Source organism: Echeneis naucrates, chromosome 22 (genome assembly GCF_900963305.1).
Source record: "Echeneis naucrates chromosome 22, fEcheNa1.1, whole genome shotgun sequence".
NCBI classification, from domain to species: domain Eukaryota; kingdom Metazoa; phylum Chordata; class Actinopteri; order Carangiformes; family Echeneidae; genus Echeneis; species Echeneis naucrates.
The window spans coordinates 593,304-617,863 of NC_042532.1; the positions used below are offsets into that span (position 1 = coordinate 593,304).

At 39.9% G+C, this 24,560-nt stretch overlaps 1 protein-coding gene across 1 annotated transcript in view; it reads right to left on the reverse strand.

The window, feature by feature from the left end:
* nrxn3a (neurexin 3a) overlaps positions 1-24,560 on the reverse strand; it is a 142,778-nt gene that overhangs the window by 21,093 nt on the left and 97,125 nt on the right. The window contains 4 exon segments of the mRNA XM_029493515.1: positions 7,518-7,689; positions 8,098-8,279; positions 18,960-19,079; positions 21,883-22,056. Of these exon segments, the coding sequence (XP_029349375.1) occupies positions 7,518-7,689; positions 8,098-8,279; positions 18,960-19,079; positions 21,883-22,056 (648 nt within the window).

Sequence of the window (24,560 nt, forward strand, 5' to 3'; positions counted from 1 at the left end):
GCTTGGCCATTAAGAGCTTTATGCGTTAACAGAAGGATTTTAAATTCTATTCTGAATTTTACCGGCAGCCAATGAAGAGCAGCTAACACAGGAGAGATATGATCTCTTTTCCTAGTTCCTGTTAATATTCGTGCAGCAGCGTTCTGAATTAACTGAAGGCCCTTTAGAGATTTGTTTGGACATCCAGATAGTAAAGAGTTACAGTAGTCCAGCCTAGAAGTTACAAATGCATGGACTAGTTTTTCTGCATCATCCTGAGAAAGGATGTTTCTGATTTTCCTAATGTATCTCAGGTGGAAGAAAGCTGCCTGACTAACTTGTTTTATGTGAGGGACAAAGGACATGTCCTGGTCAAAAATTACTCCAAGGTTTCTTACAGTGGAGCTGGAAGCCAAAGTGTTGCCGTCCACACTGATGAGATGATTAGATAGTATTTTTCTGAGGTGCTTAGGGCCGAGTACAATAATTTCTGTTTTGTCAGAGTTCAGAAATAAAAAATGTCCAATCATCCAGACTTTTATGTCTTCAAGACATGCCTGCAGTCTGACTATCTGAGTGACTTCATTTGGCTTCATTGATAGGTACAGCTGAGTATCGTCTGTATAGCAGTGGAAGTTGATGCTGTGTTTCCTGATTATGTTGCCTCGAGGAAGCAGATAAAGCGTAAAGAGGATTGGTCCAAGTACCGAACCCTGCGGGACTCCATGACTGACTACAGTACATGAGGAGGAGCTGTTGTTAACATGAACAAACTAATGTCTATCTGATAAGTAGGATTTGAACCACCTTAGTGCAGTTCCTTTAATTCCAATTTCATGTTCCAGTCTCTGTAGTAAAATATTATGATCTATGGTGTCGAATGCAGCACTAAGATCTAGAAGGAGAAGTATGGAGGCTGATCCATTGTCTGAAGCCATTAGAATGTCATTGGAGACTTTAACCAGTGCTGTTTATGTGTTATGATGGGTTCTAAATCCTGATTGAAACTGTTCAAACAAACTGTTCCCATCCAGGTGGTCGTGTAGTTGTTTTGCGACAGCTTTCTCAATGATTTTAGAAATAAATGGAAGGTTCGATATGGGTCTATAGTTTGCCAAAACATCTGGATCAAGATTAGGCTTTTTAAGCTGGGGTTTGATGACCGCGATCTTAAGTGCCTGAGGTACATAACCCAGAAATAAAGTCATATTAATCAAATCTAGAATGAACGGCTCGATTAAAAAAAAGATCTCTTTAAAGAGGCTAATTGGTACTGGGTCTAATAGACAGGTTGACAGTCCGGATGATGAAACTATAGAAGCTAGCTCTGAGAGATTCAGAGGTGAGAATGATTCCAGATGTAAAAGAGGCGTTGCAGCTGATTCAGGAGTTGCTGTATTCAGTAGGGGATTTTTATCTAATGTAGGCAAGAGCTGATAAATTCTTTTTGTGATTGTGAGAATTTTATCTGTAAAAAAGTTAATAAAATCATCACTAAGCGGATCACTGGTTCAACTGAGCTATGGCTCTCTGTCAGCCTAGCTACAGTGTTGAAGAGAAACCTGGGGTTGTTCTTGTTTTCTTCTATGAGTGCTGAGTAATATGAACTTCTAGCACTGCAGAGAGCTTTTTTATATGTTTTTCCAGGCTCTATGAGACTCTTCTGACTTACTGGAACGCCAATTTCTTTCTAATTTCCTTGATGTCTGCTTTAAGGCACAGCTTTGGTAATTATACCAGGGAGCCAGCCTCCTCAGATTGAATACTTTCTTTTTGAGAGGGGCGGCATTGTCGAGATTCGAACGCAGTGTGGCCATAGTGCTAGTCACAAGGTCATCAACCTGCATATGGGAGAAATCCTCATTTGCAGTACAATTGTTTCAAAGAAAAAAATAAGTAATAGTCATGGCCTGTATGCATACTGACCTCGCAAGACTCCATCATTGAAGAAAAAACATATTGAAGCTTGTTTAAAGTTTGCTGCACAACATTTAGACGAGCTTGTGAAATATTGAGAGAATATCGTCTGGTCAGATGAGATGAAAATTTAACTCTTTGGATGCCATCATAAAAATCAAGTCAGATTTATTCATGTTTTGCCCAATCATAACATATCATAAGTTATATCAAGGCACCTTACATATGGAGCAGGTCTAGATCAAACTTTTAATAAAATAATTTAGAGACCCAACAGATCAAGCACTTGGCGACAGTGGTAAGGAAAAACTTCCTTTAAGAGTCAGAAACCTCGGGCAGAACTTGGCTCGGGGGTGGGGGGTGGCCATCTGCCTTGACTGATGGATTGAGAGAGAGAGAGAGAGAGAGAGAGACACACACACAGGGAGGGCAAAGTTTGGTAGAGCAGGAAGAGATGAAAGCTGGAGGAGGGGATATAAAGGTGTAGGCAGCAACATGAAGCTGCATGAAGTTCATGGAAATGCTGCTGTATGGAATTCATGTAGATATGGGAGCAGCAGGCATTGCAGGAACATGGGGTGGCATTGATTCACCACCTGCAGGATGAGGACAGGGAGAGAGAGGAGAGGAACTGGGAAAGACTTGGGAAAACATGGTTAGTAAATGCAGTACACATGCTTAGAACTGGGAGAAGCAGGGATTTATTAGAAGCATGGTTATTGATATGTCGGCGCATTTAGGGGGAAGGAGAGAGAGAGAGAGGTACTCAGTCCTTCCCCCAGCAGCCAAGGCCTATAGTGGTATAGCTAAAGATGAAATGAACTTTAAATCTTTAACTATAAGCTCTGTCATACAGAAAGGTTTTAAGCCTGGTCTTGAAAATTGCGAAAGAAGTAGGTTTCATAGATGAGAAGCCTGATAACTGAAAGATCTGCCTCCAGATTTACTTTGGCAACTCTCGGAACCACAAGTAAACACCCATCTAGAGCGGAGTGGCTTACTATGACAGTAAGGAACTATGGAGCTTGGCCATTAAGAACTTTATATGTTAAAAGAAGAATTCTATTCTGAATTTTACTGGCAGCCAGTGAAAAGCAGCTAACACAGGAGAGATATGATCCCTTTACTTAGTTCCTGTTAATATTCATGCAGCAGCATTCTGAATCATCTGAAGGCCTTTTAGAGATTTGTTTGGACATCCAGATAGTAATGAGTTACAGTCCTGCCTAGAAGTTATGAATGCATGGACTAGTTTTTCTGCATCATCTTGAGAAAGGATGTTTCTGATTTTCCTAATGTTTCTCAGGTGAAAAAAAGCTGCCAGACTGACTTGTTTTATGTGAGGGACAAAGGACATGTCCTGGTCAAAAGTTACTCCAAGGTTTCTTTCAGTGGAGCTGGAAGTCAAACTAATGCTGTCCAGATTGATGATTAAATAGGCTTTCTCTGAGGTGCTTCGGGCCAGTTTTGTCAGAATTTAGAAGTAAAAAGTTACGGGTCATCCAGACTTTTATGTCTTAAAGACATGTTTGCAGTCTGATTATCTGACTAACTTAATTTTACTTCATTGATAAATTAACACATAACTTCATATATGGACATCTAAGGTTTGATCTCTTTGCATGTGTGGGTTGCATGGGTTGTTACTGACATCTGGTGAAAATTTCATGTCAGTAGCACCTTTAGAAATACATTTACTGAGAAAAATGGTGGCATATCGTATTTCTGGTATCGTATTTCACACCTTTACAACACCATAATGGGCTGAGACAGACCTGAAGTCAACAGGTCAGAGGTTTTCAGGTTCAGATTTCATTCACAGAATAATATAGTATACTATAATCCGTCACATCGTTTTTATAAAAACACCCATAAAAAGGATTTGGCGTGGAATAACATAGCTGGATGGATTGGAATGGTTAGTAAATTACTAATTTGGTCCAATAAATGTCCTCTAGATGGACACAGTAAACTGTTTATATGGTTTTGTGGTTCTCTTTTCGAAACTACAACTGGGTACATTGCGCAATTATGCGTGAATTTGCGAGATCTCGTGAGTCCTAGCCACTCCCGCTGTCTGGTGGAGCAGCAATCACAGACGGATCCAGTGAGTTTTGACAAACGGCAGAGGATGGAGCCGTTCCGGAGACATTCCGCATGTAGTAGAATCCAAGATGTAAGAAGAAGCAATAACATGGCTCGATGAAAGTCAGACGTCAGACTTGTGTGTGATTAAACATAGCGGCACACACCTGAACGCAACTAAACAAAAATGCAGGACAACCTGGTATTTTCCGGCATACCAGATAAGGCAGCGAAAAACCCTGAGCATTCCACCGGGTGAATTGCCCCTTTGAGGGAAGAGACCAGACAACAGGGGCCCTAGGCCCATCATTGCGAAATTGGAATACTTCAAGCAAAAGGAGCTGGTGAAGAGCTGGGACAGGGAGCTAAGTGGTACGGACTCCAGCGTGAACGATAAATTCCCTGAGGAGATGCTGGAGCGCCCTGTCAAGAGCAAGTTCATTGACAGAGAATCCTGCGCTGTCATCGCTGTGGATAAACTATATGTCAATGACCAGCTGACCAGCTCTCTTCACCTGATGTTCACCGGATTCACCAGATTCACCCAAGTATATTAATAGTATGCTTCATTCCTTTTTTCACGCCTGTGTCAATCATGTAAAATATACAAACGCACATGTAACATGTCGTTCCCCATCCACGGAAAAAGTGTATTTATTTCGGCATGTTGTTTTTTTGTGTTACACTTTTTTTTATGAATGTGATGTTTATATGATTCGCAGTGCAGTTTTATAATATGCAGTTGCATTGGCCACACACATTCACTCGCTTCCTCTCTGGAGCTGCCACACACGCACGCACTCACACACAATTACACTTTACGCATTCACCCACTTATCACAACTTACACTCAGTAGATTAGTCTAGATATGAACAAATTATGGTTTGTGACTTGGAATGTGCACAGAATCAGCTCACATGAAAAACGGCTAAAGATTTTAACGCACCTACATGACTTACAAGGAGACATTGTCCTACTACAGGAAATCCATCTTCCCCAAGCAGGAAATCATGTATTAAGCTCATCATACTTTCCGCACACACAGATAACTAGTTATATCTCCAAAGAAAGAGTAAGAGAAAGCGTAGACATTCTAATTAACAAAGACATTAGGTTTACTTGTAAGAACACAATTGTAGACCCAGAGGGTAGGTTTATAATAGATAGCATATCCGCATACTGAGGTATTTTTTGCCAATATATATGATCCAAATGTTAATGACCCCTCCTTTCACACTTTCGGCCCACTCAGACACACTCAGACTCCCCTCCGATAGTAGGAGGGGACTTCAACCTGATATTCAACCCACAAGGGGACAGAATCAGTAGGGCAGTTAGTCAACGCAACTACCAATCATCCGAGAGATTATAAAGCAGTATATGAGAGATTTTGGTCTTTGCAATGCTTGGCACTCATGTCACCCCACGCTGAAGGAATACACCTACCACAATTCAATTCAATTATGAAGGATGTCGTTGACACCAAGAGTCACCCAATTGCCATCAGCGACCACGCACCAGCTACTTTGTCACTCACAAAAAAAAAATTAAAACATCACCTTCTAAACAATGGAGATTTAATGCATAATTTCTCAAGGACCAAACTGTAACAATTTTTTTAAGGAGGAATGGGCAATATTCTGTCAAATAAATGACCAGCCTGAAGTCTCAGCCTGTGTGCTAGGCAACAAGCAACAAAAGCAGTCATGCGAAGCAAAATAATATCTTATTCTTCATTTAAGAAAAATCAGGAGAAAGAAATAGAATCAAACAAAAAAATTAAAGCTTTGGAGACAGCTCATGCTGCCTCCCAGGAGGAACATCTACTGAGAGAACCAAGGAAATTAAAACTAAAACCAAATGAATTACTTGACATCAAAATGCAATTCCAACTGCAGAGATTACGCTTGGAGAACTTTGAACATAGCAATAAATCCAGTAGATTTCTAGCAAACCAACTAAAACAGAACAATGAAAGAATTTTTAGGGAATTCTATAAAAAGTGTTATTCATCTGAAATTAACCCCTCCAAATCCAGCATTGATAATTTTCTGAGCACAGTTAACTTGCCAGAATTAAATGAAGACCAAATAACGGCTCTGGAGTCACCTATTTCGACCGAGGAACTCCAAGAAGTCCTCAAACATATGTCAAACTGGGAAGCCCAGACTGTACCAGATGGTCAGCCTGTTCACTGAAATGCAGCAAACCTCAGCCCTTCCCACATGAACTGTGCAAATTTTAACCTTCTCCTTAAACCGGCCAAAGACACTGCACTCCCATCAAGCTATTGTCCAATATCATTTATAAAGGTAGATATTAAAATTATTTGCAATGTTCTAGCTGGAGGAATAGCTGTAAAAAGTAACACCTCACATAATACATCCCGACCAAACTGGGTTCATTAAAGGTCAACACTCTGCCAACAACACCCCCAGACTTATCAACCTGACAGACTATTTTAACAGTCAGAGCAAAGATGCTGTAATAGTTTCCCTAGATGCAGAATGCACATTACAAAGGTTTGGGTTCGGAGATAACTTTGTGAGCTGGATCAAAATATTGTATATCTCTCCCAGTGCTTGTGTCAGAACAAATGATCAAAGCTTTTCTCTCCAAAGGGTTACCCACTTTCTCCCTCCCTTATTTTGTAAGCCCCCCGTCTTCCCTATCCTATTGCTGTTCTCTCTTTCTATCCACTCCTGAGCCTCAGCCTGGTAGCTTTACCAGCAAACCAATGCCATTGCCAATAAAGTGGTATGTCGAAAGGAGTAGTATGTCATACTCCTGCTTCGCAGAGTAAAACTGTTTCAGCACAACAAGTTACCAGGAGCATTTATATTGCCTTCCCCAGCTGATGAACAGGACAGGTTTAAAAAAAAAAAGAAAAGGAAAGAAGAAACAATAACAGGAAAGAGGGGAGAATAATGTGTAGGTGTGTGTGAAGGAAGAAGTGATATGAAGTGAAAGAGAGAATATGTGTGCATATGAATGCATGTGCATAGGTGTGATCTGGGATGATCAGCAAGAACATCAGTCAGTTTAGGAGTTTAAGCAGGAAAGTGGTAAGAGACATCAAAGATGGAGGTTTTGGGCTTTTCTGTAAAGCTTTCCAAGCAAAATTATTTGGTTTTATACTCTTTTGCATATGTATCTATTGACTTACATATTTATATAAAGGACATGTCATATGCTACTTTCATCTAAGTATTTTTTTTCTAATTCCCAATCTAATTAGATTGGGTTGATTGAGTTAAGTTGCAGAGGTTACAGAGTTCACTGAGCTATCACAGCTATTACGTTGTACCTTAGAAAAAGTGGATAGCAAAGAAGCAGAGAACAAAAACCTGACAGAGATTGTATTGATAGCATTTATGGGATTGACACTTATACACTTAAAGTTTAAAATGTAAAGCTTGAAACACAAATTGTTGGTTTATGTTGTGGAAAGGAATTGTTATACTTTTGCCAAAATAGCAAAGCTGTCAAATAAAATATGACTTGTTTAGATGAGATTGAATAATTAGTCTTGTACCTGTTGGAAAGTGTTCATTGATTGACCAGTTGTCCACCTGCAGTGTAGCATTGCCACCATTCCTGGTGAAACGGACAACATGATACTTCCCATCATTCACTGGTGTACTGCTTTCCTGCACATTGATATCCACTGTGCCAATGTTGAATGTCACTACAATTTTTCCTTGTTGCTGAAATGAGAAAATGAAAATGGTCAATACACTGAATCATGGGTGGAGGAGGTATTTGTTTTAATAAATCATTACAATATGATGAAAGTCAGAAGTGGTGAGGTGTTAAGCTTGATGAAGGTATGAGTTACACCAGTTGAGCACAGGTTTTTCAGGTTTTCCATATGACTTAATGATAACTAGAGTGTTCTGTCACTTTTCAAATGTTTTTACCAACATGATAGAGAGAGATCACAGGTGTGGTTGTTCACTGTATTATAAACAATAGGAGGCCACCTTCATAGCAGAAGAAATAACAACACACACACGGACACACTAAAACATTAAAGATATTAGTCTGAAAACAAAATAAGTCTGCTACCACATTACCAAACATGAATGAGAGAACCAAAATGTGACAGAACTTACGATGTGTAGCATGAGGTAGTCACCAAGACCAGGTGCACTGTCAATTCTGATAAGAATACCATCTTTCAGAGATGTGCTAAAGCCGACGGTCAACCGATCTGTCCTGGTACTCGGCCTCTCATTTGCAGGCCACTTGAATGTAATGAGGCCTCCTCCTTTGCCAAAGATGTAAGTTGTCCCAGCTGAACAGAGTAGAAGGGGGAAGTATAAGTTAAAAAAAAAAAAAAAAAAAAAAGATTTACAGGAGAAGTCATTTATTTATACAGTGTCATACACGTAATACAGGAGAATCAAGTATTATCATGCCACACATATATGGGATATCGTATTAATAATAACTAAAGTTGCAAGCTACGAATCAGTTCTCAGTTACCACTTCTGATTATGGTTTACATTTTTTTAAGTGTGTACTGGACTTCTGATCCAATACTGCCATGGTGGTTATACACTCACATTAATGAAATGACAAATAAGGGAATCTTGTTTGGTTTACTGAGTGTACAATAGCAATGAAGTCCACAAACAATGAAAAAATTTATGAATAATGTCCAGGACACAATCACTTCAGCAAAGGCAACTCTTCCAACAAAGTGTTTGAAACATTGATGCGGTTTCAGATGGAGAAAGAAAAGAAGCATGAGAAAAGTAATGCAAAGCAGGAGCAGAAGCTCGGTTTCCACAACCACCAGGTCACTCAGTTCCATTTGGACATGGAGACAGCCAGGTCACAGCTACTGCTTTCTGGGTCCAAAAGAGTGCTCGTGGTAGGACCAAAGCTGGTGAGATTGGAGGACTCAGATGATATTAAACATTTTCTCACAAGGTTTGAAAGAATGGCAAGTGTTTTCAACTAGCCAAAATTAGACTGATCCATCAAACTAATTTCAGAATTTCCTTGCTGACTAATAAAGCATGAATTGCTAGCTCTGGAGGCAGTCCACTCACAACGCTATGACAGACTGACAAACACTAAAGTAGAAACTCTTATCACCAGTGCTTCCTTGCAGGGTCAAGTCCCCTCAGGAGCTGCATACCCACTTGTATTTTATGAGAACATTAAAAGCAAAAAGCCAGGGGACAAGGCACAGATTGTTACAAGAGATAGGCCCTATACGTCCAGCTTTCCCCAATAAGAAAGCAAAAAGCCACCGGTCTCTGTCATACCCATGTACAATGAGTGTAACATTCCCATTGAATAACACTCAAACTCCCCACTGACCATTGTGGAGCTAAATGATAAACCAGACCCTCCTAGGGAATTCTGGATTAAGGCAGAAACAGTCCCTGTCAAATGTATCTATGGACATGAAGAACCGGCCGCCAAAGGGCAGGTTTAACTCATGAGGGTAGTTGTTTCGCTAGAGTTTCCTTACCCAGTCCTGCTAGGGACAGATCTGCCAGTTTTGCATGATCTCATCCATGAGAGCAGGGAAAGGTTTTGTGGTAAAGTTACATGCAGGTGTAGCAGGCAAAGCAGATTGCTGTGGCTCCAGTCCCTTAAGCACTGCCACAAAGACATCCAATGCATTTGAGCCAGCGCCAGTAATGGCACACTCCAATTAGATACTCTGACAGACACACTGCAGCAAATATCATTTCATAGGTTCACAGCCAAGACGGGAGGCAGAGCAAAAACTTCCAGCCCATGAGCAGCAGGTAGATTTAGTCACTTTTGACTTGCCAAGCGTGACATTGCACTTTTTAAGGGAGAAGAGAAGGACCCAAAAGTCACTTCCCTCGCTGACCAGTTTCTAATCAACAATAATCTTTTTTACAAATAAAGTGTCTAGGGTAGAGAGCTCGTCTATCCATAGTCCCATAGAGAGGGATTTTTTGAGGATATGTCAAATCAAATCAAATCAGATTTATTTGTATAGCGCCAAATCATAAAAGTTACATCAAGGCACTTTACATATAGAGCAGGTCTAGACCAAACTCTTTATAAATTTATTTAAAGAGACCCAACAGATCCCCCGATGAGCAAGCACTTGGCAACAGTGGCAAGGAAAAACTTCCTTTAAGAGGCAGAAACCTCGAGCAGAACCAGGCTCGGGGGGTGGCCATCTGCCTCGACCGGTTGGGTTGAGAGTGGGAGGGAGAGAGAGAGAGAGAGACAGAGAGAGAGAGTGACATAGGCATTGGAGGGGGGGGGGGGGGGTGTAGGCAGGAACATGTTGCTGCATGAAGTTCATGGAGTTGAGCTGTAGTACAGAATTCATGAAATATGGGACCAGCAGGTGTTGCAGGAACATGGGATGCCGATGAGTCACCACCTGCAGGATGAGGACAGAGAGAGAGGAGAGGAACTGGGAGAGACAGAGACTTTGGCAGAACATGGTTAGTAAATGCAGTATAAATGCTTAGAACTGCGTGAAACTGTGTTTTTTTTTAAGAAGGATGGTTCTTATCAATGCATGCAAGGGGGGAGGAAAGGAGAGCAAGAGCGAGACAGAGGGAGAAAGCATAGCTAAAGAGTAGAGGACTTTAACTTTTTAACTATAAGCTCTGTCATACAGAAAAGTTTTAAGCCTGGTTTTATGTGAGGGACAAAGGACATGTCCTGGTCAAAAATTAAGGTTTCTTACAGTGGAGCTGGAAGCCAAAGTAATGCCGTCCAGACTGATGAGATGATTAGATAGTATTTTTCTGAGGTGCTTAGGACCGAGTACAATAACTTCTGTTATGTCAGAGTTGAGAAGTAAAAAATTTCCAGTCATCCAGGCTTTTATGTCTTCAAGACATGCCTGCAGTCTGACTATCTGAGTGACTTCATTTGGCTTCATTGATAGGTACAGCTGAGTATCGTCTGTTAACAGTGGAAGTTGATACTGTGTTTCCTGATAATGTTGCCTAGAGGAAGCAGATAAAGCGTAAAGAGGATTGGTCCAAGTACCGAACCCTGCGGGACTCCATGACTGACTACAGTACATGAGGAGGAGCTATTGTTAACATGAATAAACTGATGTCTATCTGATAAGTAGGATTTGAACCACCTTAGTGCAGTTCCTTTAATTCCAATTTCATGTTCCAGTCTCTGTAGTAAAATATTATGATCTATGGTGTCGAATGCAGCCCTGAGATCTAGAAGGAGAAGTATGGAGGCTGTTCCATTGTCTGAAGCCATTAGAATGTCATTGGAGACTTTAACCAGCGCAGTTTCTGTGCTATGATGGGCTCTAAATCCTGACTGAAACTCTTCAAACAAACTGTTCCCATCTAGATGCTCGTGTATTTGTTTTCCTACAGCTTTCTCAATGATTTTAGAAATAAATGGAAGGTTCGATATGGGTCTATAGTTTGCCAAAACATCTGGATCAAGATTAGGCTTTTTAAGATGGGATTTGATGACCGCGGTCTTAAGTGCCTGAGGTACATAACCCAGAAATAAAGTCAGATTAATCAAATCTAGAATGAACGGCTCAATTAAAATAAAAGATCTCTTTAAAGAGGCTACTTGGTACTGGGTCTAATAGACAGGTTGGCGGTCTGGATGATGAAACTATAGAAGCTAGCTCTGAGAGATTCAGAGGTGAGAATGATGCTAGATGTAAAAGAGGCGTCGCAGCTGATTCTGGAGTTGTTGTATTCAGTAGGGGATTTTTATCTAACGTAGGCAAGAGCTGATAAATTCTTTCTCTGATTGTGAGAATTGTATCTGTAAAAAAGTTAATAAAATCATCACTGCTTAGAGCTAAGGGGATCACTGGTTCAACTGAGCTATGGCTCTCTAGCAGCCTGGCTACAGTGCTGAAGAGAAACCTGGGGTTGTTCTTGTTTTCTTCTATGAGTGCTGAGTAATATGAACTTCTAGCACTGCGGAGAGCTTTTTTATGTCTTTTTAGGGTATCTTTCCAGGCTCTGTGAGACTCTTCTGACTTACTGGAACGCCAGTTTCTTTCTAATTTCCTTGATGTCTGCTTTAAGACACGGATTTGGTAACTATACCAGGGAGCCAGCCTCCTCAGATTGAATACTTTCTTTTTGAGAGGGGTGGCATTGTCGAGATTCGAACGCAGTGTTGCCATAGTGCTAGTCACAAGGTCATCAACCTGCGTATGGGAGAAATCCTCATTTGAATTTAGATATGGCATTGTTGGGAATGATGACCAAATGTTCTCTTTAAATTTAGCCACAGCAGCTTCAGATAAACATCTTCTATACCTGAATTTATTCCTCAATGCTGTGGAGCCCCTTAAAGTAAACTCAAATGTAATAAGGTAATGGTCAGACAGGAGAGAATTTTGGGAAAGAATCGTTAGCTTGTCAATTTCAATGCCATATGTTAGAACAAGATCAAGGATGTGATTGTAGAAGTGAGTGGGTTCATTCACATGCTGGGAAAAGCCAATTGAGTCTAGTAGGGAAAGAAACCCAGAACTAAGGCTGTTGCTTTCTACATCAACATGTATATTGAAATCTCCCAGGATCATGATTTTATGATCTAACTCTGATATAAACTCAAAAAACTCTGATAGGAATTCTAAGAGTGAGGCTTTCAAAAGACCTGCAGCCAGATTTTGGTCTGGGGTTAATTAATAGGCTTGACTGAAATATTGCAGCCACCCCACCTCCTCGACCTGTGGTACGAGGGATATGAAAGTTAACATGAGTTGGGGGTGTAGCTTCATTAATGCTAACATACTCATACTGCTGCAGCCACGTTTCAGTTATACAAAATAATTCAATATGGTGATCAGCTATGAGATCGTTAACTAGTAGAGATTTTGATGATCATGATCGAATATTCAACAGTCCACATTTGATCGCAGTGTTATTTGAGACTGAATTTGTGGCTGTTTTAATTACAGTTAGGTTTTTGTTTTTAGCTCCTGTTCTGTTTAATTTGGGTTTATTAACTTTTCTAAATTTAGGTGGTCGGGGTACAGACACAGTTTCTATAGACCTAAACATAGACAGAGACTCTATTCTATTCTCGGCAGGTGACCGCTCTGACTGAGGCGCAGAGGAGCGTGTTAAACTGTGGCTCTGCCTCCTGGTCTCGACTCGGGATTGTCAGAGTTTTAGATTTCTAATAAAATCGGCCATATTCCTAGAAATGAGAGCGGCCCCGTCCACGGTGGGATGGACACCATCTCTCCTAATTAGACCAGGTCTCCCCCAGAAAGACTTCCAGTTATCTATGTAGCCCACGTTTTTTTCGGGACACCACCTCGACAGCCAGCGGTTAAATGACGACATGCGGCTGTACATGTCATCACTGGTCAGACTGGGGAGGGGGCTGGAGCGAACTACAATGTCCGACATTGTTTTAGCAAAAGTACACACCCATTCCACATTAATTTTTGTGACTTCAGACTGGCGAAGTCGGGTGTCATTGCTGCCGACGTGAATAACAATATTAGCATATTTACGTTTACCCTTAGCCAGCAGTTTCAGATAAGACTGGATGTCGCCTGCTCTGGCCCCCGGGATACACTTCACTATGGCCGCCGGTGTCGCTAACTTCACGTTCCTCAGAATAGAATCACCAATCACTAGAGTCGGCTTTTCAGCGGGTGTGTTGCTGAGAGGGGAGAACCTGTTGGAAACGTGAACTGGTCGGTGGTGAACCGGGGGCTGCTGCCTACGATTATGCCTCTTGTCTCGGACAGTCACCCAGCTACCCTGACTAGATCCCGGATGCTCGGGAGCCACTGGGGGGAGGAAACTATCTTAGCTGCCGTATGAGCTCGTCTAGGTTGGCCCACACCGGCTACGGGGGCGCTAGCCACACTAGCATAGGTTGGGCTAGCTAAAGTGCGGAGCCGGGATTAATTATTAATTTTCGCCTCCATTTCTACCATCATCCTCCATCTATGACAAGAGGTGCTATCATAAAAGGAGGCAGAAGAATAACTACACATGAGGCACAGAGAACAGGAGAGGAGAGGAGGAGGAGAAGGAGGAACAGAGAGTGGAGGCAGAGAGCCAGAGGACATCCAGTGACTGGAAAAGACGCAACACGCTTACCGCACCACTCGACCAATCGGGTCGAGACAGGATATTTAACCATCCTTGTCATTGTTTTTGTTGTTTAACTTTGCAAAGCATCAGGCAAAGTTTGTCCCTTTGCCTGATGTTATGCTGCCATTTTAGATGTGTTCACATCTTATCGTTGCCTGTCTTCCCACCTGTGTGATCACCTGCTCAGCCTCTGTTTAATTAAAAATCCAACAGGAAGTCAGCCATTTAGATTTAAAGTTGTTATTTTGATGCAGTTTTGACCATTTCCACAACAAAAGATAGATAGATAGATATACTTTATTTATCCCAGGCTGGGAAATTGCAGAATGAAAAAAGATGAAAAGTTATCAAAATCTGGTTATGGCGGTGACGGCAATTTCCGGGTTTTCTTCTGTTTAGTTTTTAGGTTTCTTCAGGCATTCATGGAAAGAGATGAGATTCAAAGCTAAAGATAAAAAACACCATCACTGTCTGATTCTGTTCAACAATGTGATCTTCCAGAAGATAAAAATATTTGATTTAATTTAATTTCGCTTGAAGTCTACATTTTGATTTCTGTTTTGTGAGTATCCACTAAACCAAATAAAATCTGATTTATTTATATAGCACCAAATCATAACAGAGTTACATCAAAGCACTTTACATAGAGTATGTCTAGAGCAAACTATTTATGGAGTTATTTTGAAAGACCCAGCAAATCCCTCCATGAAAAAGCACTGGGCAACAGTGCCAAGGAAAAATTTCCTTGAAGAGGCAGAAATATGAAGTCCTTTGAGAGACTTGTGTTGAGCCATCTGAAGGACATTACAAGCTCAGTGTTGGACCCCCTGCAGTTTGTACACTGGGCAAATAGGTCAGCTGATTATGAAAACAACATGAGAATGTACAACTACTACTACACTACTACTATCCTGCACCATCTCAACTACCCAAGATCCTGTTTGTGGACTTCAGCTTGGCCTTTAACACTGTCATCCCAGACATACTCCACCAGAAACTCACCCAGCTCACTGTGCCCACCTCCACCTGTACACAAACGACCGCACCCAAGGGGACCCGTCTGTGAAACTCTTGAAGTTCGTGGATGACACCACTGTCATTGGTCTGATCCAGGACATGATGAGTCAGTGTACAGATGGGAGCTGGACCAGCTGGTCCACTGGTGCAGTCAGAACCACATGGAACTTAACCTGCTCAGGACTATGGAGGTGACAGTGCTCTTTCAGAGCCACTCCCCCCACCCCGTAAACCATTCTCAACAATGCAGTGCCTGCTGCGGATCACATCAGAATCCTATGAGCCACCTTTTCATAGGATTTGAGGTGGTTCTTATACAAAGACACTGTCCAGAAGAAAGCCAAGGAGAAGTTGTACTTCCTGCAGCAACTCAGGAAGTTCAACACGCTAAAGGAGCTGCTGGTCATCTTCTACACTGTCATCATTCAGTCTAACCTGTGTACATCCATCACTGTCTGGTTTGGCTCAGCCAAGAAACAGGACAGGGCCAGACTGCAATGGACAATCAGGTCTGAAGAGAAGATCATTGGTGCTGATCTTCCCACCACCCAGGACTTCTACAGGTTCACGGTCAGAAATCGGACAGCAAAAATCTCTGCACACCCATCACATCCTGGACATAAACTACTTTTTAACTCTTCCCTTCAGAGAGTTGCTACAGAGTGCTGCTGGATAAAACCAGCCGCCACAGAGACAGTTACTTCCACTAGGCTGTCACTGATGAGCACCTCACATTCAGAGGGCTCAAGTACACGATTGTGAAACAACATTCTGTTTATTTAATTCAGGTCATTTGCACATTTGCACTATTCAATCTGCACACTTGAATTAATATGTAAGACTATTTTTTGTATATTATATTTTTATGTCTCTCCCTCTCTTGTCTCTCTGATTTTACTTCTTACTTTCACATTTTGCTTCATCTTTTTGTGTTTGTACTTCTTTGTATAAATATTTCCTATTTAAAAACTCTTGCATGCTGAGAATCAAATCAAATCAAATCAGATTTATTTGTATAGTGCCAAATCATAGACCCAACAGATTCCCCCATGAGCAAGTACATGGCAGCAGCGGCAATGAAAAGCTTCCTTTAAGAGGCAGAAACCTTGGGCAGAACCAGGATTGGGGGGGGGGGGGGGGGGTGGCCATCTGCCTCGGCCGGTTGAAGTCAACCAGATTCAAATTCCTTGTTTTTGTGCACACACCTTGCCATTAAAAATTATTGTTTCTGAAACCTCGGGAAGTACCAGACTAACACTATCTCAGAAATAGTTTTTGGTTTGCCAGTGATGTCCATGCTAGTAATGCAACATCATTTTGATAAATGCTTAAACTTTCTACATACAATGTGAGGGTGAAATGTTCTGGAAAGTCTCGAACCACTCATCATACAGATCATCATCATCATCAACAGATTTTTTACTTAATTGAGCCGTTCATTCTAGATCTGATTAATTTGACCTTATCTTTGGGTTAAGGCCACAGTCATCAAACCCCAGCTTAAAAAGCCCAATCTTGATCCAGATGTTTTGGCGATGGACGATGGACCCATATCAAACCTTCAATTCATTCCTAAAATCATTGAGAAAGCAGTAGCAAACCAGTTACTACCTGGATGGGAAATATTTGCTTGAAGACTGTGAAACGTTGCTCGTTTAAGTCTCCAATGATATTCTAATGGTTTCAGACAGTGGATCAACCTCCATTCTTCTCCTTTTAGATCCCAATGCTAGTACCATAGATCATAATATTTTACAACAGAGACTGAAACATGAAAGTGGCATTAAAGAACTGCACTAAGGTGGTTTAAACCCTATTTATCAGATAGACATCAGTTTGTTCATGTTAACAACAGCTCCTCCTCATGCACTGTAGTCAGTTATGGAGTTCCACAAGGTTCAGTGCTTGGACCAATCCTCTTTACTCTTCATCTGCTTCCTCTAGGCAACATTAACACAGGAAACACAGCATCAATTTTCACTGTTATGCAGATGACACTCAGCTGGACTTATCAATGAAGCCAAATGAAGTCAGCCAGATAGTCAAACTGCAGACATGTCTTGAAGACGTAAAAGTCTGGATGACCCAAAAACTTCTTAACTCTGACAAAATTGAAGTTATTGTATTCGGCCTAAGGCACCTCAGAGAAACACTATCTAAGCATCTGGACAGCATTACTTTGGCTTTCAGCTCCACTGTAAGAAACCTTGGAATAACTTTAGACCAGGACCTGTCCTTTGCCCTTCACATAAAACAAGTCAGTAGGGCAACTTTCTTCCTCCTAAGAAACATTAGGAAAATCAGAAACATCCTCTCAGGATGATGCAGAAAAACTAGGCCATGCATTCTGAACTTCTAGCCAGGACTACATTACTATCGAGATGCCCAAACAAATCTCTGACAGGCCTTCAGATGATTCAGAATGCTGCTGCATGGATATTGACAGGAACTAGGAAAAGAGATCACATCTCTCCTGTGTTAGCTGCTCTTTATTGGCTTCCGGTAAAATACAGAGTAGAATTTAAAATCCTTCTGATAACATATAAAGCTCTTAATGGCCAAGCTCCGTCGTATCTCAGAGAGCTCATAGTTCCTTATTTTCCTGGCGGGCTACTCCGCTCACTAGATGGAGGTTTACTTGTGGTTCCTAGGGTCTCCAAGACTAAAACTGGAGGCAGATATTTCAGTTATCAGGCTCCTCTTCTATGGAACCAACTTCGGTCTAGTCAAGTATCGGTCTTGGAGGTGGACTCTATAGCAATTTTCAAGACCAGGTTTAAAACATTTCTGTATGACAGAGCTTAGTTAAAAGAGACATAGTTAAAAAGTTAAAGTCTATCTACTATTTAGCTATGCTGCTATAGACTTAGGCCACTGGGGGAAGGACTGAGCATCTCTCTCTCTCACTTTCTCCCACTCTCAACCCAATTGGTCGAGGCAGATGGCCTCTCAGATGATCTGTTGGGTCAAATTTACATTTGGTCTAGATCTGCTCTACATGTAAAGTGCCTTGATATAACTTTGTTATGATTTGGCACTATACAAATAAATCTGATTTGATTTATTCAGCCTAAATTTAAATTTTGCTGCTACCCTCTTGTCATGTTCCCTCAACTCAACTTACCTGCTTGCTCCTGCCATCATTCAACCAATCATCACTCAGCCCAATTTCTATCTATAATAAACCTTTGAACCTTTTCCTGCCTGTGTCCATGATTGGGTCTTTCATGTTTTGTTTGCATTATGTTGGAGAAAAAACAACGTTAGTGTTATTACCATGTGAAACCAGAATAGTTTTAAAGGCCTTAAGCAAGTGTAGTATTCTATATACTGTAAACAATACTACATACTGTAATACTTATATGCTCTATACTTAAATTCCCCAAAGACCATCTTGGCAGTGGTTTAAAGTAATATGTAAAAGACTGTTTTATACTTTTAATGGAAAATAGAACTTTCATTGCTAGATATACATTCCATTACTTTGCAATTGTTTTCCCACTGAAAGATTACAAATATATTGTAAATGATCAAATAATTCTGTAATTCCACAAAAACATTGTGTTGCACATTTATCACATAATCAAAAAACAAAAAAGATCTTGTGTGGTTTGGGTGTAATTTAGCCATATTGCAATATCCAGATAAATTGTTCAGTTATGCTGTCAACAAAAATACGTCCACATGTGTAAGTTATCTTGTCAGCTCATCAGCTCACTGATTTAAAAGTCAGTATATAACTGTCCAAAATGGAGTGCTAACATAAAATTTCCTCAACACTACAATTACTTTTTGTACTTCTATTTGATGAGTCTGAGAACTTACTGATAATGGAGCCGTTTTTGTGACTTAACATAATTCTAAGTGACATCAGGACTCACGGTCATTGCACTGTGTGCCAGTGTAAGAGGTCATAGAGCAGTCACAGGTGTAGTTCTCCCACTGCTGGATACAAATGCCCATGTTGGCACATGAGTCCTCCTCACAGGTGGTGCTAGGACCTGTATAAGCCAAACCATTCCCACAATACCAACCAAACAATAATAAGCACACACACACACACACACATACACACAGGTGAGAAGGGATTTCCAGCTTAAATAGATATCAATCAATTAAAATTTGACACATATATTTGATCTCAGAGTGTTTGTTCCACAGAAGAGCAACTAAGCATACAGCTAGTAAATTTGCTACTGAGAAAAGTTTTTGTTTCTTCAGTAAACATTGTTGCCAAAATACTATATAAATTTTTCTATGTTATACTTTGCATAGTTTGTTTCGGACTTACTTATCTACATTTCAACTGTGGTTTTGCAAAATGCAAAAAAGGGTAATACATTCTGCACTACATCTGCTTATATCTGTCTAAGTAAGTATTCTGTAGTTAAGGTATTAAGTGGGAACTTACCTGGTGAAATGATGGTACTTATGTTTACGTATGTTAAAATAACTGATCAAGGCCAAGTTGGAGGGGGAATGGAGTTTTGAAAATTTCAATCACTTACATTGCAGAAATATCATGCCATGGCACTGATCTAGTCTCCATTGAAATGCTACATATAAAGACTGTAAATGTCTTTTTTGCTTCTGCTGACAATAACTGGTTAAATGTTTGCCTATTGCAGTATCACCATCTCGTGATGGTAAAATGTATTGCCAGTTTAGCGGCCAAATTAAGTTCCCTCTGGCTGAAGTAACCAAAACCCATTTTATGTGATGGAATTTCATCATGAAATGGTGGCAGTTAATCATGATAGAGTTGCAAAAAGCAAAAACAAACTGAAAAGCTTAAAAGAAATCAAGTATACAGGAACACAGAAAAAGTAGACATCAGAATTCGATGGACAATACAACAAACTGTGATTGATGGAATTTTATTTGAAAAATCCAACGATGACTTACTTGCAATATACGCAGTACAGGGAACAACAGTGTTATCATCTCTACTAAGACTGTTGTTACAATTCTGCTCTAATTGAAATTAAATGGAAACTAACACACACAGTTTTCTAATTTGGAATCTATAAGTTAATGGTGAAAGAATAATAAAAAAAATGATCCCTAACGTTCAACACGACATGGCGGACATAATTAAAAACAGCTAGACAGAAAATGATTTCCATGCAAAGAAGGGCAACATCAAAAACATGGACAAAAAAGAACAACCTACAAAGAAGCATGGAAACAGTGACAGCCTGTTTGGCTGAAGGTACGTGATATGCATGCAAAACTGAAATTAATACAAAACAAATTAAAAACTTTGGCAAGCTATGTTTTATGAACAAGCTGTATGGTTTGTGAACCAGGTGTTGCCCAATACAATTTCCAGTGATACTAAGAGAAATGTGTAAAACTACACACAATTAAATTTTTTCATTGTACATCTGTAACTGACTAATGACAATATAAAAACTTAGCAGTTCTGTCCTGCATGGAATTTAATTTTAACATTGGCCTGAGGCCATTTTGCCAAACTTACAAATTAGTTCACAATCCATCCACAAATTGTTTTAGTATATAGAAGTCAAATTAACTGTCTGAAAATAGTCACCATATAAAAGTAACTTATTAGGCATCACTATTAGAAAATGAGGATTTAAAATACAAACGTTCCATGTATTTGTTAATAAATGTGAAAGGAAAAAATTCATACATTTTCAAATTACAATATACTATAGTTCAAGAACAATCATATACCCTGCGAAACATTTTTTTTTGTGTGGTTTTTTTTTTGTGTTTTTTTTTTTAATAAACTCTGCCATTGATAGTTAACTCAATATTTACAGCTGTTTCAAGGTACATCGCCCTAAATGACAAGTCAGCTACATATACAGAGTTCCCATGGTCATGAAATTCCTGAATTAATGTCAAATGAGATATGAGACAGCACTGCTTGGCTATGGACAGTGTCATAAGACGAATTAAGTTAGGATTAACTAAGTTAGCATTAACAAGGAAAAAGCATTAAGTCAGTGAGACAACAACCAACACTCAACCAGCCCATTGCCCCACCCATAGATCTGGCTTGGCTGAAGAAACACAGTCTGCCACTGGGATAGCAAATCATAATGAGAGCCTTGTTAACATTTGCATCCTTTTAGTCATGCATAAATTATTTTTTTATGTTGAAATTCATGTGATGTTTACACTCTGATGTATTAAAACAACCACAAATTTACATTGGGTGACTGCTCAATGTTAAACTTTTCAAAATTAAGTCTCAGATATGTGATATATATTATGGAAAATATTCTAAAACTCATTGGTAAAAATGTGTGGGAACTCTGTATATATGCAGTCCAAGCAAAACTGTGGGCAGTAGGACTTGTTGATCGGTCATTTACCATAGTGGTAATTTTTTCTGAATAGCATCATGTAGTGTCTCCACCATCAATCCATCATCATCCATTGCAAGAAGTTCTGCTGTCTCCGATCATAAAGAATATATTTAACGTCCTATCACTCAGAAAATTCTGGAAATTTTGCATGAGTCACACAAAGTGCGCACCTGTAAGTATCTAATGTTACTACATCAGCAAAACTGCTATGATGGTTGTGATGGCAGTCAGTGGGGGACCAATATGGCCAATAGCATGCAGTGGTGTAGATGAGATATTTGGCCTGACTAACAGCAGATAAATGAAGTAACAAGTACAGTTAATAAGATGAAGGGACTTCCATATGAATGCAGGGCTAAGGAGCTACTATTTGCATTTAGCAGAAAAAAAGGGCTGCTGGAGTTGGAGTTAAAATTTGTGTTGTAGTAGTCAAAATCAGACTTGGTTTTGAAAGGTGGTGTACCTTCACATCCACGGTCAATCTGCCCGCTGCGAAACAAAGCGTCATTGAGGAGATCTGGTAGGCGACCATTGAGGTCCACTGATGCCAAACAGCCCTGGAAGCCCTCTCTGGAAGCTACTAGCTTAGGCAAATTGCCATACATACCTGGACCCAGTCCTGCAATGAATAGATCACCTGAGGTGCACAACAGAAATACATAGCTGTGGTTAGATAGTGGCATGAGAATTCAGCAGCGGACATGCTCTTTCAGATTCAAGCATACACATGTAATCAAATTCTGAGCATAAAAAGCAAGTGTGATTTATGTGTACACTGAAAAAAATATTTGATTGATTGTTAACTCTCTAAACTGAAAGTACAAAAATTGCCAATTGAGAAGTGTGGCAGTACAATTAAGCAACCTATGTCCTAGAAATTCCTTAGAAATGTCCTTAGAAATGTCCTTAGAAATGTCCTTAGAAATACAGGAAGGATAGGCAATAAATCAATTATTGCTTGTAGTTTAGAAAAATCTATTTTGAATGAAAATCAGTTATGTAACTTCCACCAGCACTTTCCTGGGGCTACCAGTAGTTCAGAGTGGGCTGAGCTGTTATCCAAGAGAATTTAGTGAAATGATGCACAGTTGGATTTACCTCCTCGGGGAGCTACACCTCACTTTAACTCAAAGGGGAAATTTTGTTCAAATTCCAAAAGGGAATATCAATAATATATATTTCTTGAATAATGTGTTTGTTTGTTCAAGTAAAGAAAAAGAAAATCTATACAATCGTAACTTGAGTTACGACTTGAAAAAATTGGATATTTTATTTTCAAACCATATTGTACAGCCCTAATATACAACATAGTTGCTTGTTTAACTGTGTTCAGAATAAATGTTTTCCTTTTAATGAAAGGAGTGATATATTTCCAGTATTGGAGGGAGAATGTCACATAAGAAATTAGGGTTCATATCCATGTTCTCAATTGTGATTTGGAAAACAAAAACATTTTGGCAAAGAAGGGAAAGATGGTGATTTTTGTTAAATGTAAGTGTGTATATTTTCTTAAATTGTTGTGTATTTCTGCAACATGATCGCTAGGGGTCGCTTGTGGACCACCAGTGGTCTGTGGTCTGTGGACAGCTTGATATAAAAGTCCTTGACTTACTCAGTGAAATAGATTGAATTATTTAACTATTAGGTTATAGAGAGGAATGCATGGTGGAAGTAGTATAATTATTGTTATTATATTAAATTGTAAATGATCATAAAAGTCTATAAAAAAGGTATAACATTCAACATAAAGATGCAATCCAATAGCAGCAGTTAATGGCAATTAAGGCCTGACAGCCAAATAGAAAATACTGAGAGCTAAATGAGGTTGCCACAGCTTGTTCAGCACATCGAACAGAGAGGACACTATTAGGACCAAACAACCAAATTAGAAAAAGGATTGAAGAACAAATAGCAATGGAAGTTTTGACAGCTGAAGAGAATAATGCATGATGTTTTGTTGTGGTCAGCATGGAAGCATAGTGGTTAGCGCTGTTGCTTCACCACAAGAAGGTTGAGGGCCAGGTTCCTGGGCCTGGGGCCTTTCTGTGTGGAGTTTGCAAATTCTGCCTGTGCTTGTGTGGGTTTCCTCCAGGTACTCCAGTTTACTCCCACAGTCCAGAGATGCCATGTTTCGGTTACTCGAATGACCATGACTGTGAGCGGTTGTTTGTCTCTGTCTGTCTCTGTGTGTTGGCCCTGCAACAAACTGGCGACCTGTCCAGGGTGTACCCCGCACTCGCTCAGAGTGAGCTGGGATTGGCTCCAGCACCCCCGCGACCCACAAACAGATAAGCAGTTGAAGATGAATGAATGAATGTTTTATTGTCCTCATCTTGAGGTAGCAATGAATAAGGTCTCCTACCTGACATGCCTGACTGACTGGACTCATTCAGATTTATGAGAAGTATTTTGTGAGAGAGCATGAAGTTCAGTATGCAAGGTTTAATCACTAAAATGGAATGACATTTTAATCAGCAGCAAACAAAAGAATACATGAAAAAATACCAGTTGTGTCCAACAAAATGCAGAGTAAGGTTAATTATTGCTTGCTAACCTGCTTGCTAGCAGGTTAAGTTCAGGATTAAGAGCTCAACAGGCAAGACCACCTACTGACCAATCAATTCTCTTGGAAAATGCCTGTTCCTAGACAAAGAATCACAAGAGGAGCTCTTAAGACAAAGAGAAAACATTGTCAACCCATTAGATTTTCTGGACAAGGCAAGTGGACTTACTCCCAAGTTTGCTTTGCTCCACTGGAGCTGCAACTGAAATAATGAACTTAAAATTGTCATACAAACAGTGAAAAATGTCTAAAAGAAAGAAAGAAAGGAACATAAATTTTTCGGACACATATACAGTAAATCTTGGTGATGTTTTTGGGATTTCATTTTATAATGGTAATTTATGCATGAAAGAGTTATAGATTTTGCCAGCGTTCTTTTCGATGATGGATTTATAGTCTTCTTATATCATTTTATCATTTGCTCCTCTACTGTGAAATGTGCATCTCTTTTAATCTTCTTCATGGTCCAATTGGTCTTATGAAGCCCTTTTTATGTGAACATGCATTGATGGCAAAGCCCTGATTTCAATTATTCAGCTGCTAAATGGTTTAGTGAGATTGTTTATTGGGATTGGTGA